Raw genomic sequence first — 14,928 nt, 5'->3', positions numbered from 1 at the left:
TATATATATAGGGAGAGAGAGAGAGAGAGAGATAGATATAAATGCATGCATACACATACCGGTATGTACATATGCCTATAGATACATCTATCTGTGCACACAATGTGCTCATATTCTTACCCATTCATGTGTATGCGTATATACATATTTGTGTAACCACTTACATATTTTTTGATTGTTGTTGGTATTGTTGCAAAATTATATTAAACTGTTCACTTTTGTTGCTTTTTTTTTTAAATCTTGTCTGGGGAATAAAAATTAAATATGAGTCACAATGTAAATTAAGAATGGGTATTTTTTGGTGGTTGAGAAAATACCATTTGAAAGTCAAAGAATACAAAATTTTAGTTAGCAACCCGAGTTTGGTTCCTCTAAATTAAATTTTCTAGCATTTCCCTGCTCTTGACTGAATAGCTAAAATATGACTAGTGGACTATTGTGGACACTTTGATGTTTCCAAAGGAAATTAAGACAGTCCCTGCACTTGCACAAGTAGAAGTGGGTTTTTCTTAATCAACATAGTCCTTAGAATTCAAACCTAATTTAGAAAAGTGTAATGCCCCCAGGTAATTATAGCTTAGGAGTCCCTGGGTGCTGTAAAGTGTTAACTTTCTTGGCTGCTAGCTGAAAGGTTGGAGAGTCAAGTCCATTCAGAGGTGCCTTGGAAGAAAGGCCTGGAGATCTACTTTTGAAAAATCTACCACTGAAAACCCTGTGGAGCATAGTTCTACTCTGACACACATGAGGTTGCCATGAGTTGGAATCGACTCAACAGCAGCTTGTACTATGGTTTAAACCCTTATTTAGAAATCATTTTGTTTTTCTTGATTGATGAATTGTTATTTTATTGGAAGGTTAGTCTAAAAATTGAAAATAATTTAAAAGATAAGATCACATTTATGACCATGCTTAAGGGTTAAGAAGTGTTGAGAAAAAGGAAGGTTGAAAAGAGCACAACAGCAAAAAGACTCACAAAAAATGAATATTTGAAACATTTTTTCACCCTTCTTTTATCTCTCCATTTAAGCAGTGATCTTACAGTTCTTTAGATTTCTGGGACTTTTGTAAATCTACATACAATTGAGGGTAATGATCAAAAAAGTATGTTGGTTTTTATTTTTCCAGTAAGAACCATCTTTAACTTCATGTTAGGTGGAGAAACAATATCGTTAATGGTAGCACAATAATTTTCCCCTAGATTCTCTTGTTTTTCTGTTACTTAATTCTTTAATGCAGGAGTGATATGAAAAGAAGATGCATGCTTTTTTTGTGGCTTTTGTATTAAAAAAATGAGTATTCTGAACCTGGAACCATTTGTAAGGCTCAGTGGATTATGTTGAATCCACAGTAATCCATGATTATCTCCAGAAATCATTGATATGAGCAAGGACAAAGCTAGGATATTGTGAAAGCTGATTTTCTTTCTCAGGAAGCTTTCATCAAACTTGATTTCTAGGTTATGAGATTAGAAACCAAATCTCTCATTCATGAGTAAATAATTGTTTGAAATTGTTTTTCACTACTAAATTTACCAAAAGTGCAAACTATAAAATGCTTTTATAGTCCATGTGCACATTTACCAAGTAGAAGAGAAATCTCATAGCGTTGGGCCTGATAGTTTACAGTCCTTAAAAATGTAAAGATTTGTTCATTTCAAGGTTTTTTGTGACGTTGGTATTGTGAGTGGTCTAGGGCTGTGGTTCTCAAAGTGTGGTCTCTGGACCAGCAGCATCAGCATCACCTGGGAACTTGTTATAAATACAGACCTTCTGAATCAGAAACCCTGGGCGGGGTGGGGGTGGGGGGGCGGTGCTGCCCAGCAGTCTGCATTTTCATATGCCCTCCAGTTAGTCACTGTCTCCAATCTGCCTTCCTTTGCCTCTTAAATGTGGATGGTGCTGTGTGTCACGCCTCACAAGGTTGAGTACAGATCAAATGTATTTGAGCACTGGAGGTTGTCACTGAAATTGTGAGGTGCTCTCCCCTGAGAACATGGAAAGAAAAATAAAAGATTGGTCTCTGAGAGTTAAACTCTAAAATAAACGTAGAAAGAGTCTGCACACACTGGCAAAATTATGTTAGTTAGAAGCAATAAACCCTAGGCCCAAAGCACTGTGTGAAGGAATTCACATGGCCTAGAAAGAAGAATGCGTCTAAAGAGGGCTTGATCAGTGTGGGGGAACGGAAGGGAGGATGGCAGGATGAGCCTGAGCCAGAAGTTGCAAACTGGCGGCCCCCAGGCTGAATCGGGCCCACATGTCCATTTCTTTGGTGCCACAGAGTATTGGGAAAAAAAGGATTTGCTGCCATATTTCAAATTCAAAGGGTTTCACCACTTAGAAACCCAGTCTCCCTTATTTTCTGAAAAAGCTGAGGACACAGGTTGGATGTACATAGTGCCTGACCCCTATATAAGCAGCTGCCACTTTCCATTCTGCCTCCCCAAGCCCTTACTCCAGCGCGTTCCACTCATTGACAAGTTGAGTTTGCCATCCCTGAACAGGGGAGAGGACGCTAAACAGATGACAGCTATACCAGTTGCTGTCGAGTCGATTCTGGCTCATGGCGACCCCATGTGTGTCAGAGTAGAACTGTGTTCCTCAGGGTTTTCAATGGCTAAGTTTTTGGAAGTAGATCACCAGGCCTTTCTTCCGAGGTACCTCCAGCTAGACTCAAACCCCCAACCTTTTGGTTAGCAGCTGATTGTGTTAATCATTTGCACCACCCAAGGACTCCTAAGACAGCTGTAGTAGTGAATAAATTGGCTTTCTGGCCTCTTAACCAAGTCTTTTTGAGATAGATTAATGTCAGTCTGCCCCTGAGAAATGATGGGGCTAGTTTTTTGTTTTTTTTAAAATTATTATTATTGTTGTAAAAGCACAGATAATGGGGCTAGACTTAGTATATTGACCGGATCGGTTTTCTGACTCTTCCTCTTCAAGCAGACTTTTAAAACGCTTGGAGAGCATGTCGCTGTGATGCAGGTAGTGATGACGGTGGCTGTGGTCGTCACTGTATGGGAGTCCCTGCTGGAGCAGGGGCTGGCCGGGCTCTGTTGGCATTCTTTAGCCCTGGTCTTGTGCCTCTTTGAAAAGGCAGAACCTACCCAGCTTTGGAGGCTGCTAAGATCTGCTCGTCCTTGGACACTTCATATTTTCTAAACTCAGAAGGCCCCTCTCAGTTTTTCTCTGCTTGCCCCATGAGGGACGTGGCGTATCTAGGTAGGGTCCTGGTGACGTAGGTAGATGAAGCGTGAACAGTCCTTCCACATCTTCCATGCTTCAGCCAAAACTGATGATGACTCTTTCTCCTTTTGTATTACAGGTACCTTTTGTACCTGCAAATTAAAAGAGATATTTTCCATGGCCGACTGCTGTGCTCCTTTTCAGATGCTGCCTACCTGGGGGCCTGTATCATTCAAGGTGAGTGTGGCCATGGCTTGCCCATCCCCACTGTTGTCCTGGGCTGCCAGGAGGTGTCTGCAGAGCCTCGGCTGCTGGGAGTCCTCCCCACTCCCCCGCCTGTGCCCATCCTGCCCCTGCCTGCGGTTGGAGACTGGGTAGGGTTGGGTAGCTTAGCACCTGAGCCCCTACACTCCGCCCTTCCCAAGCCATGGAGTCCTGAGGGAAGGCTGGGCTGAGGTGTTCACAGGGGCCTCTGCCAGACGCTGTCAGTAGAGCTCAGAGTCTCTCTGAAAGGGGTGGGCTTGTGGTTTTACAAAAAGCTCTGAAATGGCGTGGAATGTTTTATGTTTTGAGTTTAGGCCATCAGGTGTGGGGCCTCATAGGCACATTGAAGGGGAACAACTATGTCCAGGAAGATAGGTGTCCAGTAGGGGGGTTGTCCCTGGAGATATTTTTGCATGTTTATACGATACCCAATTCCTCGATTTTTTTGGCAATGTAATGTGGGGAGGAAAGGTCCCTCGGTAGCACAGATGGTTTGTGTTAAACTACTAACTTAAAGGTTAGCAGTTCAAACCCACTCAGCGGCACCATGGAAGAAAGGTCTGGCGATCTGCTTCCATTAAGATTACAGTTTACAAAACCCTATGGAGCAGTTCTACTCTGTAACACATGGGGTTGCTGTGAGTTGGAATTAACTTGACAGTAACTTTTTTTTTTTTTAAATATGGGGAGGAAAGCTCCGGTTCACAGTCTGTCAGCCTCAGTTTGAATCTCCCCTCACTCATTTCTGGATTATTTTACCATAGAGAAATTACTTAAGCTCTTTTAGCATCAGTTTCTCCAGCTATTAAGCGGAGGTACTAATGCCTCCTCGCCTGGCTGTGTGACGATTCCATGAGGGCCAGGCTGGCACAGGCTCCAACAGAGTGGAGGCTGCTCTTATTTTCAGGGTTGAACAAGGCATGGGTGCATGTGTGTGGGAGCATGGGGAACAGATGTTTAAAACCTTCTAAGGACAGTGGTTTGAGAGAAGGCAGTCTCCAGGACCCGAGGTAGCACATTGCCATGGCGATGGGCCCAGCATCCATGAAGAACAGACTCAGGTGTTCCTGTTCCCCTGGACCAGTTGGGAGGCAGCTGGCCACAGGGGCTGTCTGCAGCGACCCAGGTGAACCAGTCCTTTGTAGCATGTTTATGAGCTGGGAGGCAGGCAGAAGGAGGGAGGGAGAAGTTGGGAGACAGAGAGAGAGGCAGTCAGGCAGACTGAGGCAGAGACAGAGACAAAGTCAGAGACACAGAGATAAGAGAGAGATTACTGAGTGAGCATGTTAACCTTATGGCTCTGGGTTAACAGAGGAGCTTGTGATGGGTCATAAGTGGGTATGACAGTCATCTCTCTCACGATGTCAAAGACTCAGTCTTCACTCACTGCCTAAGAGAGAAGCCCTCATTCTGAGGATTTCACCATCACCTGTCACTGTCTTTGTGGGATGCTCTGTGCTGTTCGCTTGACCCTATTCTCAGGTGTGTGGTCTCTCTGAAAATTCCAAAGTGCGTGTATGTGTATTTTTTCCTCCTTCCCTGGGAGCAACCTCCTCCTCGGTATCTGGTTTTGGCAGAGATGTCACAACCCTCTGGGATATCCAAGTTTAAAGTGGTCATAATGATGGCAGTGCTGTGATGGGAAGTAGGAGAGTCCCTGCCGTCTGCCCCCAGGTGAAGTAGGTGCTTCTGAAAGTGGCCTCACACATCCGAGTGGAGGGATGTTAAAACCTCATAGCTGTTTTTCTTCATGTGAAGATCGCCAATTCCTAGTTAAGGGACTCAAGACGAATCTAAGCAACAGACCAGCATATGAGGATTTCAGAAGGCATTTAGACATTAGTGAATTATTGCCAGTTCTCCAAGGACAAGTTCAATATGGATCTCTAATGGAAAGCTCTCCATTCTATTTTATGTTTGAAATAAAGCCACAAAGGCACCATCCAGAAGACAAAGGCCCTATTTTATCCCTCCTTGCAGTTATCACTGCCCACACACACTGTATTAGCTGCTGTGGAGAGAGTAGAGCTGGAAATGGACTGGTGTCGTCGAAGGGACCTTTCAGCTCTCCAGTCTCCAATATGGTGAAGTCTATGCACCATCCATCGTGAATCAAGAGAAAGCTGATTCATTAAAGTCTGTGATGCTCAGGGTGAGCACTTCAGCAGCCCCTGAGATCATTTAGAAATGCAGATAACGATCTGCTTTGTCAGAACAACTTATTTTTACAGACAGTAATAGGGCATATGCAGTAAATGTGCAGGAAGTATGAGGCAGTGTGACTTTTCATTGGCTCCTTGTTTGCTAAAGCTGTTTGAAGGAGCATGTTTTAAGCTTCAGTATATTCTGGGCGTATAAAAAATAGTCGTCAACTCAGAGTTTTGCTACCTGTACATACTGGAAAAAGAAAAGCATATTTAATACATGCAATTTTTTTATAACTACATATTGCAAAACAAACACACAAAAATCACAGGGCTCTATTTATATCCTTTATTGTTAAAGATCTATTCTTTCTTCTTCCTTCTACAAAATAGCAGTATGGAGGGATTATTGTATGTGCTGTCTCCTCCGCCTGGTGTATTCAATTCCTATGGATGTTTTGGCTCCTTCTAAATATTCATACCAACATAACAGTGTTGTGGTATTGGTGAAGAATACTAAGTATCTCAAGGACTGCCAGAAGAATGATCAAATCAGTCTTAGAAGAAATACAACCAAAATGCTCCTTAGAAGCAAGGATGGTGAGACTTCAGCTTGTTTATTTTGGACACATCATCAGGAAACACCAATACCTAGAAAAGAACATTATGTTTGGTAAAGTAGAAGGTCAATGAAAACTAGGGAAACCCTCAATGAGATGGATTGACGCAACAGTAGACTCAAACATACCAACAGTCATGAAGATGGCACAGAGCGTTTCATTCTGTAATGCACAAGGTCACCATGAGGTGGAGCTGACTTAGCAGAAACTAACAAGTATTCAGGACTCAACTGAGATGTCACTTCCTCTGAGAAGTCTTCCTGGATTGCTCTATCTATCTTACCCCTCCAGCACATCATTCTTTATCACAACATCCTGTTTTGTTGCCTTTCAAGCACTTATATCTGAAAAGATCTTGTTGTTTTTGGATTGATTTATGTATTTCCCCCTATGTCGAATCCTATGGGAGTAGGATTTTGGGTCTTACAATATCCTAGTGCCTGGCACACAGTAGGTTCTCCAATAAATGCATTAAATGAATCAGTGCACTTGCCTGAATTGTGTGCTTTCTTGCTTTACTTGGGAAAGAGTGGTTGTTTGTCTGCTGGGAAGGTATTTACTACCTCATTCATTCATTTGTTGACATGTTCTCCAAATATTTATTAAGCAGCTGCTAGGTGTCAGGCACTGAAATACAAAGTCCCTTTGTGGAAACAAAAATAACAGGCAATTGTGACAATAAATTAATGGATAAATAGAGGGAAACATGGGCTGCTATGGGAGCCCTTCAAGGGACCCCTAACCCAACAAGGGTGGGTCAGGAAAGGATCTTGAAGGAGTTCACACTAGGGATGTAACATCCTGTATCTCCAGTTCTTGTGGAATGAACCCTCTCCAAACCAGGGAAATGCCATTGCCCAGATTGCCCCTTTTCACTCTACCACCTGATATTACATGTCTGACGTCAGTCTGATGACTAAGGTGCGCCTGACCCAAGCCATAGTCTTTTTAGTCATCTCATATGCGTGTGAACGTTGGACAATGAAAAAGGAAAATCAAAGGAAAACTGACACATTCAAATTGTGGTGTCGGCAAAGAATATTGAATATACCATGGACTACGAGAAGAACAAACAAATCTGTCTTGGAGGAGGTACAGCCACAATAGTCCTTAGAAGTGAGGATGGCGAAACTTCGACTTACTTTGGATGCATCATCAGGAAAGACTAGAATGACATCATGTTTGCTAAAGTGGAGGGTTGGAGAAAAGGAGGGGAACTCTCCATTAGATGGATTGACACAGTGGCTGTAACAGTGAGCTCAAACATAGGAACGATTGTGAGGATGACGCAGGACTGGGCAACGTTAAGTTCTGTTATACGTAAGGTTGCCGTGAGTGGGAGCTGACTTGATGACAGCTAACAACGTTACCTCACCCCTTTGCTTCAAACTCCTTGGATTTTTATGACAGTTGAGTTCTCTCAGAAAAATCTAGGGTTTGTTTCAAACTGTAAGTCTCCCAGTGTGCTGTATGTCACTGCTGCTTACCACAAACTGCTTACCCATCTCCTCTTGGTATAAAAACCAAAATTTGAATACTTAGAAGTTCTTAATCACTAAAAAACTGCCCCCTGCTTAAACTGAAGTAAGAGTTACAGACAAGCTTTAAGGGATGAGAGAGCAGAGTTTGTGATGGGGGAGGCATTGACCTTCACCTTGTCAGCAACCCTGTGTGGTTCCCACAGCAGTTTCTTCTCTAAATTTTCTGATATTTGTTAGATGACTTATTCGCAGCTCTTGGCCGTACAAGTCCCTTGCACCTTACAAGTTTTCCTGGGAAGAGAAGCGTCGCCACAAATAATCCCCCTCCCTCACCAAACACACCGCAAGCTCACGTTTGTATTGAAGATGACTTGGTGTCAGATAGCTGGCCCATTAATTGTGGAAGATGGAAACATTGGGTTATGCCACCTCCTAAATTTTTAAATTTCTAGACCCAAAGCCAGCTCAGAAGGCGATGTGCGTGTGTGCATGTTTGTGTGTGTGTGTTTATGTGTGCTTTCTTTTGGAACTTAGGGGCAGAGGGTTGAGTTAATCATCAATTCGTGACCTGCTGTCATCATTGGCCCCTTTAGGCCTGTCTATTGATTGATGGATTGATTTTCCTTTTTTTCCATTATTCTCCATTTCTATCCCCAAAGGACTGATGTGTATTTTTGACTTTGCATGTATCCTTATGAAATGATTAGCATTGTTTTGTGTGTGTATGTACTTTTAAATTTCATAAATTAAATGGGACTATAGAACCTATTTTATACCTTCCCTTTTATAAAATTCAGAACACTGTTTTGAGCTCTAGCCATGTTGCTCAGTATACATCTATTATGTGGCTTTTAAGAGCCACAGAGTGCCTGTGGTATACGTGTTCCATGTTTTACTCATCTATCCCAACGACAGTGAACACCCCTGTTGTTACCAGCTCCCGACTATTGTGAGCTATGTGTGATGAACGACCTTGAACATATCCTTTCATGGACCTAAAGTTTTTCTAGGATATATGCCCAGAAGTGGGGTTGCTGGGTCATAATATTGGACTAAATACGACCAACCTGCTCTCTAGAAGAGCTACACCACTTGGAATGCCCCTGGCAATGCACAAGGGTTTCCATTTCCTCACGTTTCTGGTAGCATGTAACATTTTCCAACGTTCTAAATATTTGCCAATCCTCTAGATGTAAAGTGATAGCCTCTTGTCATGGTGTCTCTGATTACTAATATGTTTGAACATTTCTTCATAAACTAGCCTGTTGGGTTTTTCTTCTGTGAATTGCACGTTCATATCCTTTGACATTTTTCTGTTGGTCTTCCTGATCATTTTCTTACTGATTTGTAGGAGTGTCTTCTTCATTCTAGATATTCGGCCTTGTCAGCTTTAGATGTTGCAAATATTTTCTCCCATCTTGCCGTTGCTCTATTACTTTGACTATGGTGTCCTTCAATTAACAGAAATCTTTCAATTTTGGTATGATCAAATTAATCAATCTTCACCCTGTGGGTGATGCTTTCTTTGAATCTTATTTTACAAGCACTTCCTCATGTGGTATACATTATAGGCTTTATAAGAACTTGGTAATTTGAATTCTATTAAGAAGCTTTAAAGAGTTTTCCTTTCCTCCTAGTTTTTCCCTTGTACTGTCATTAGATGATTTGACAATGAAGGGACAGTAGGTACAAATTACAGAGTTGGATGTGATCTTGCAGTTGTGCTCAAGGCATACTGGTTTTGATCTACTTTAAAGTCATGTTTGTGATGAGCTTCTTCTACTACAATTTTCCCACCATCTTTTTCTTTGCTCCTTTGCTGCACTCTATTTCTGCTTGAGATACTTGCTCCTTCTGGCTTGGTTTCTTTAGCAAGTTTATGAAATCAGAGAAAGTAATCCCACTGCCAGAAAATCACCAGAGCTGTTCCAGGCTGGGTTCCACACACTCATCTCTCCTAGGCCTTCAGGGTACTCAGATATGTGCAGATACGGCATTCTTTTACCCTAGAAGACTCCTGGAGGTGCCCTTTATTAAAATCCAGCACCGTCCCTTGCCTGGGGTGCACACCTGTCTTAGATACACATGCTTTAAGCTGAAGAGCAATCCATTCATTTTTAAGTGCAATCCCCTTGGCTTGCTTTGCATTGTGATTTTGCTCTGTAGGAGCACACACCTACACAAATCACACAGCAGGCAGCTCCAGCCAGGGAATTCCTAGACTTAGAGAATATGGGCCCTGAAAGGAACCTTGAGGAATGCTCAGTGGTTTCCAACTAGAGGCAGTACCACCTCCTGTCCTGTGAAGCACTTGTAAATATTGGGAGGAGGCATTTTTGATTGTCACATTATTTAGTGCCTGAGAGGGAAGGATGCTAAATGTCCTACAAGGCTTTGGAAAATCTGACACAGTAAAGGATTGTCTAGCCCCCAAAATGCCAATGGTGCCCCCACTGAGAAACATTGATTTAAATCATTTTATTATGCAAATGCCACCACCAGTCATACTGTGGTGGCTTATGTGTTGCTGCAATGCTGGAGGCTATGCCGCAGGACAGGTTTCAGCAGAGCTTCTGGACTAAGACAGATTAGGAAGAAAAGAAGATCTGCCTGTGAAAATTAGCCAGTGAATACCTTATTGATCACAACAGAATATTGTCCAACTCACTTGCTTTGGGCACATCATCAGGAGGGGTCAGTTTCTGGAGGAGGACATCATGTTTGAAGTAAAGGGCCAAGGAGGGCACGGAAGACCCTCGGTGAGATGGATTGGCACAACAGCCACGATAGTGGACGCAAACATGCTGGCGATTATAAGGATGATGCAGGACCTAGCAATGTTTCGTTCTGTTGTACATAAGATCACCATGAGTCAGCATTGACTTGATGGCAGCTAACAACAGTGACATTATATAGATGAAGAAAATGAGACTTAGGAAGTTTCAGACAAGCGTCCAAACTCACACAGCTAGATCTGAACAAGAATATGAACTTCGAGACATTCGGGCTGGGGTCTTTGCACAGACACAAATGTATTTGTTGGTTGTGAGCTTATTCCTAGCTCTTCTTTTGAGTGGTGGGAGACATTCCATATACACCATGCTCTTGTTGTTCTTAACCTTTATCTTTCTCTTTCTCTTTACTTTTTACTGGGTACAGCTGAGCTTGGTGATTACGATCCTGATGAGCATCCTGAGAATTACATCAGTGAGTTTGAGATTTTTCCCAAGCAGTCACAGAAGCTGGAAAGAAAAATAGTGGAAATTCACAAAAATGAACTCAGGTAATATGGGTAGACATTTGTAAGAATGATAGAAATGAGACAGTATTCTTGCTGCAGGGAATGTGGAAATCGTGCTGTGAAGTGAGAATATTAGTGATGGATGGGTAGACTTTCAGGTGGCAGAGCAATATTCTGGGCACTGTCAAGAAAAAGGGGCTGCTGACTCTGTGGTGTTCTCCATAAATAAGAATCTCAGTAGTAGGGGGTCTCCTGGGTGACTGTTTATGAATCATCAGCAGTTATTAGAGCCATATATTTTCTTACGTATATGGGCCTCTAAATAGTTTCTGAAAGTGAAATATGGGGCAAATAAGTAATCCCTTCTGTTTTGAGTTTTGCATTGCCTCTCCCCCGCATAGCCATTGCTAGAAGCATTAACTCCAAGTGGAGTAGGAGCCATCGACAAAGTTTCCTTTGTTGAGCAGCTTTCAGATGATAGAATGAGCATTCGCTCCTCCTTTCTTAGGCTATGATGCTTCAGGATGATTGTTTCTGACTGTTCTAAGCCCTTTACATCTATTGACTCATTTAATCTTCACAACAACTCTGTGATTATTCCCATTTTATCCATGAGGGAACCGAAGCACAGAGAGGTTAAGTAACTTACCCAAGGTCACACAGCTAAAAGTGATAGAGCCAGGGTTTGAATCCAGGCAGTCTGGCTTCCAAGTCTGTGCTCTGAAGCACTGTGAGATGGTTCCTTTCTACATAGGCTACCAGGAATGAAATGAAACCTGTGTAGGAATCAGCACCAATGTGGAATCAGGTAACTTATGTATTCTATAGTTAGGAACTAGGGTTTAGATTCTAGGCAAATCACAGAAAAATTATCTCTGATCATAAAGCAAGCATGGGTTGGGTTTAACAAATATTGATGAAGAACTGTAGGGTCTGAGATGCTCCCATCTTCTGGGCCGCTGGTAATTATAAAGAAAATAGTGTCTCCAGATTGTGAATTCTGGAACAAATAGCTCTGTCCCCTGTGAAGGAGTGTTTGTGCTCCCTGCTTTATGCACGCACTCCCCCTTCTGGTGAGTCTGAGAAGAGTATATGTGTGTGCTTTAAAGGTGGCAGTGTATTTCAGCTTGGAAAAAAATTGTCTTTGTTCTTAGAAATAAAGATGATTAGACATCAAGAAAATTGTAAAAAGTACAGAAAGCAGTATACTGTATTTATGGATAATTGTAGAGTAATGTCTCCTAATGAAAAGCTTTGCTGAAAATATATGAAACTATTCTTTTTACATTTTGGAGAACAAGTATGCTAGAGGTAAAAATAAACAAAACAAACAAACAAAAAACGCATTGCTGTCAAGTTGATTGCGACTCATAGCGACCCTATAGGACAGAGGAGAACTGCCCCATAGGGTTTCCAAGGCTGTAAATCTTTACGGAAGCAGACTGCCACATCTTTCTCATACGGAGTGGCTGGTGGGTTCAAACCACCGACCTTTTGGTTAGCAGCCAAGCCTTTAACCACTGCACCACCAGGGATCCTAGAGGTAAAAATAAAGTCCCAGTATTCCAGTTGAGGGATCTGTGGTATACCAGTGACCTGGTGTGCAGAGGCTGAGAACCTTTGGACTAAAGAGTCACATCCACAGTGTGGATTGGTTGAAAAAAAAAAAACAAAAAAAAACCCAGATACTGTCGAGTCAGCTCTGATTCGTGGCGACTCCATGAGTGCCAGAGTAGAACTGCACTCTACAGGGTTTTCAATGGCTCATCTTTCAGAAGTAGATCACCAGGCCTTCCTTCTGAGGCACCTCCAAGTGGACTTGAGCCTCCAACCTTTTGGTTAGCAGCAGGGAGTGTTAACCATTTGCACCACCCAGGGACTCCTTGCGGATTGATAAGAGATGAGAATTGAAAGGTCTTCTGTGATCAGAATTTGCGAGGCCTCAAATGCTTAGGATGTGTGATCATAATAAATACTTTGTGAGCACTTACTGCATGCCAAGCACAGTGCTAAGTGTTTTACAGGCATTATCCCATCAGTCCTACTGAACTGGGTAGATACTGGTAGTGTTTCCAGTCTGAGATATGGAAATTACAACCTGGAGTGGTTAAAAGACTTACCCAGTTAGTCAGTGGGAGTGTCGGGACTTCAGCCTTGGGTTGTCCGACAGTAACACCCGTGCTCTTTATCTGCTGTGCTGAACAGTCCTCAAGGAATCAGGCAGTCGATTTGCGTTTCACAGTGATCATCATGGCAATGGTGCCAGAGGGTGAAGACTGGGTGTGGGAGGGCCAGTTAGCAATTTCTGTTGTCTAGACTAGACAAGAGATGACAAGGACCTGATAAAGAATAGGAGTCAAGGAAATTGAAAGAAGAGAGTCTCAAGAGACAGTTCAGCAAGCCTTGGTGACCCACTGGATTTCTTCATGAGGAAATGGATGAACCAAGGAAGATTCCAGACTGCTTTTTATACATAATTAGAAATTTGTAGATCGGGCCTGGAGTTGTTGATATCCATGAAAGTAGTCATCATGCACCAGGGAATATAGAGGGTCATCAGTCAGCCACAATTTATAAATCTAAGAAATAAATTCCATGGTTTGCTCAGAGCTGCCTTTCTGAGGATGTATAGTGCTATGCATTTGTAACATCCAGAATGCCCTTGTGAAGAAGCCCAAGTTGTATGTCTGGAGGATGAACCAGCTGGAAATCATAGGGTATTCCAAGGATAGTTTCATGGGGATATTTTCCTGTGTATTTTTGCTCATCCTCCCCAAGTAGTCAAAGTAGTTCCTTCTGCATCAGTACAGCAGAGAGAGATTTTAGATTTGGCTGGAAAGCCAAGAAGAGCAGAAGAAGCTGACAGTGCAGAGGGAGAGGAGCTTTCTAGAGTGGATGGGGAACCTGCTGTAGAGACTGAGGCTGCTGTGGGGCCCAGTGAACCCTTCTCACACCAGTCACAAAAGCGTTGACTTGTGTGAGGAATCAGACCTTGGTTGGATTGCTCTGCAAACCCAAGTGTGCCAGGAAGCTGAGGAGACCTGAAAAGGCTGCACCAAGGTGTGACTCTCTTCCTCTTCAGGGTCATTGTGGCACCGATGATCCTCACACGGCAAAGGAACAATATGCGACAAACTGTTATTCCAGAGACTTTCTGAGGGAATCCCAGTTGGCCTTGGCTGGGGTTTGAGGGGCTCAGTAAATAAACTCCTTCTTCCTACCTGGTTTCTGAACTGGATGAGAAATAAAACAAAAGGGATGGCAATAGAGACACTCAGATATTAGCAGAAGTGGTGGTGGTAGTGAGGATGATGATGATGGTGATTTAAAATGGGGTAAACATTATTGTGTGTGGAGGTTCACAGCCTTCTCCCAGCCCATTTCCTTGATCAGAATTGTTCTCCTCCTGTGATATCTAATGATGGGACAAAAGCTGTGATTCTTGGGGGAAAATAAATTGGAGAGGAAGAAGAGCTGCTTCCCCCCCAACCTTCACACTACTTGAAGGTGGAACCAAAATGGCTTGATAAGCAGGCACAGATAAGAGAGTTCTTTAGGGGCAGGGAGTTGAGAGACTTGTTGGGGTTTTGAGGTACTTGGAAATAAAAGACCAAGCTTTTAGTAAGTGTGTCCATGGACTGAATACTTGAACTCCTTTAGATATTCAAGAGATTTGTAAGTAAAGACTGAAATTCATGCCTGGGTCAGATTTTCTTCTTTAAATGTGCCATATCTTTGACTGAACTGGAGGGTAGAATGGAGAGAAGTCACAGTTTTATAAGCTGTACTGATTATAGTTATTGATCATTTCTGTATTAATCAGGATAAGTTAGATTTTGCTGAGAGAACAAACATCCCCCAAAGCTCAGTGGTTTAGAACAAGAAGGTTTATTTCTTGCACCGTTCTATGTCCACCAGAAGTCAGCTGGGGGGCTCTGCTCATCCGTGTCACTCAGGGCAACCATGAGCTTGAATTTGCCAGTTGTTGAGCCA

At 42.7% G+C, this 14,928-nt stretch overlaps 1 protein-coding gene across 2 annotated transcripts in view; it reads left to right on the top strand.

Moving 5' to 3' along the window:
- FRMD3 (FERM domain containing 3) overlaps positions 1-14,928 on the top strand; it is a 347,514-nt gene that overhangs the window by 236,241 nt on the left and 96,345 nt on the right. For both annotated transcript variants that reach the window (XM_004381295.1, XM_004381294.2), the window contains exons 5-6: positions 3,325-3,422; positions 10,854-10,977. In XM_004381295.1, the coding sequence (XP_004381352.1) occupies positions 3,325-3,422; positions 10,854-10,977 (222 nt within the window). The remainder of the gene's footprint in view (positions 1-3,324; positions 3,423-10,853; positions 10,978-14,928) is intronic.

This window comes from Trichechus manatus, unplaced genomic scaffold (genome assembly GCF_000243295.1).
Source record: "Trichechus manatus latirostris isolate Lorelei unplaced genomic scaffold, TriManLat1.0 scaffold00082, whole genome shotgun sequence".
NCBI classification, from domain to species: Eukaryota; Metazoa; Chordata; class Mammalia; order Sirenia; family Trichechidae; genus Trichechus; species Trichechus manatus.
Note: the sequence above shows the minus strand (reverse complement) of the source record. Positions and strands in the feature narration are given on the sequence as shown.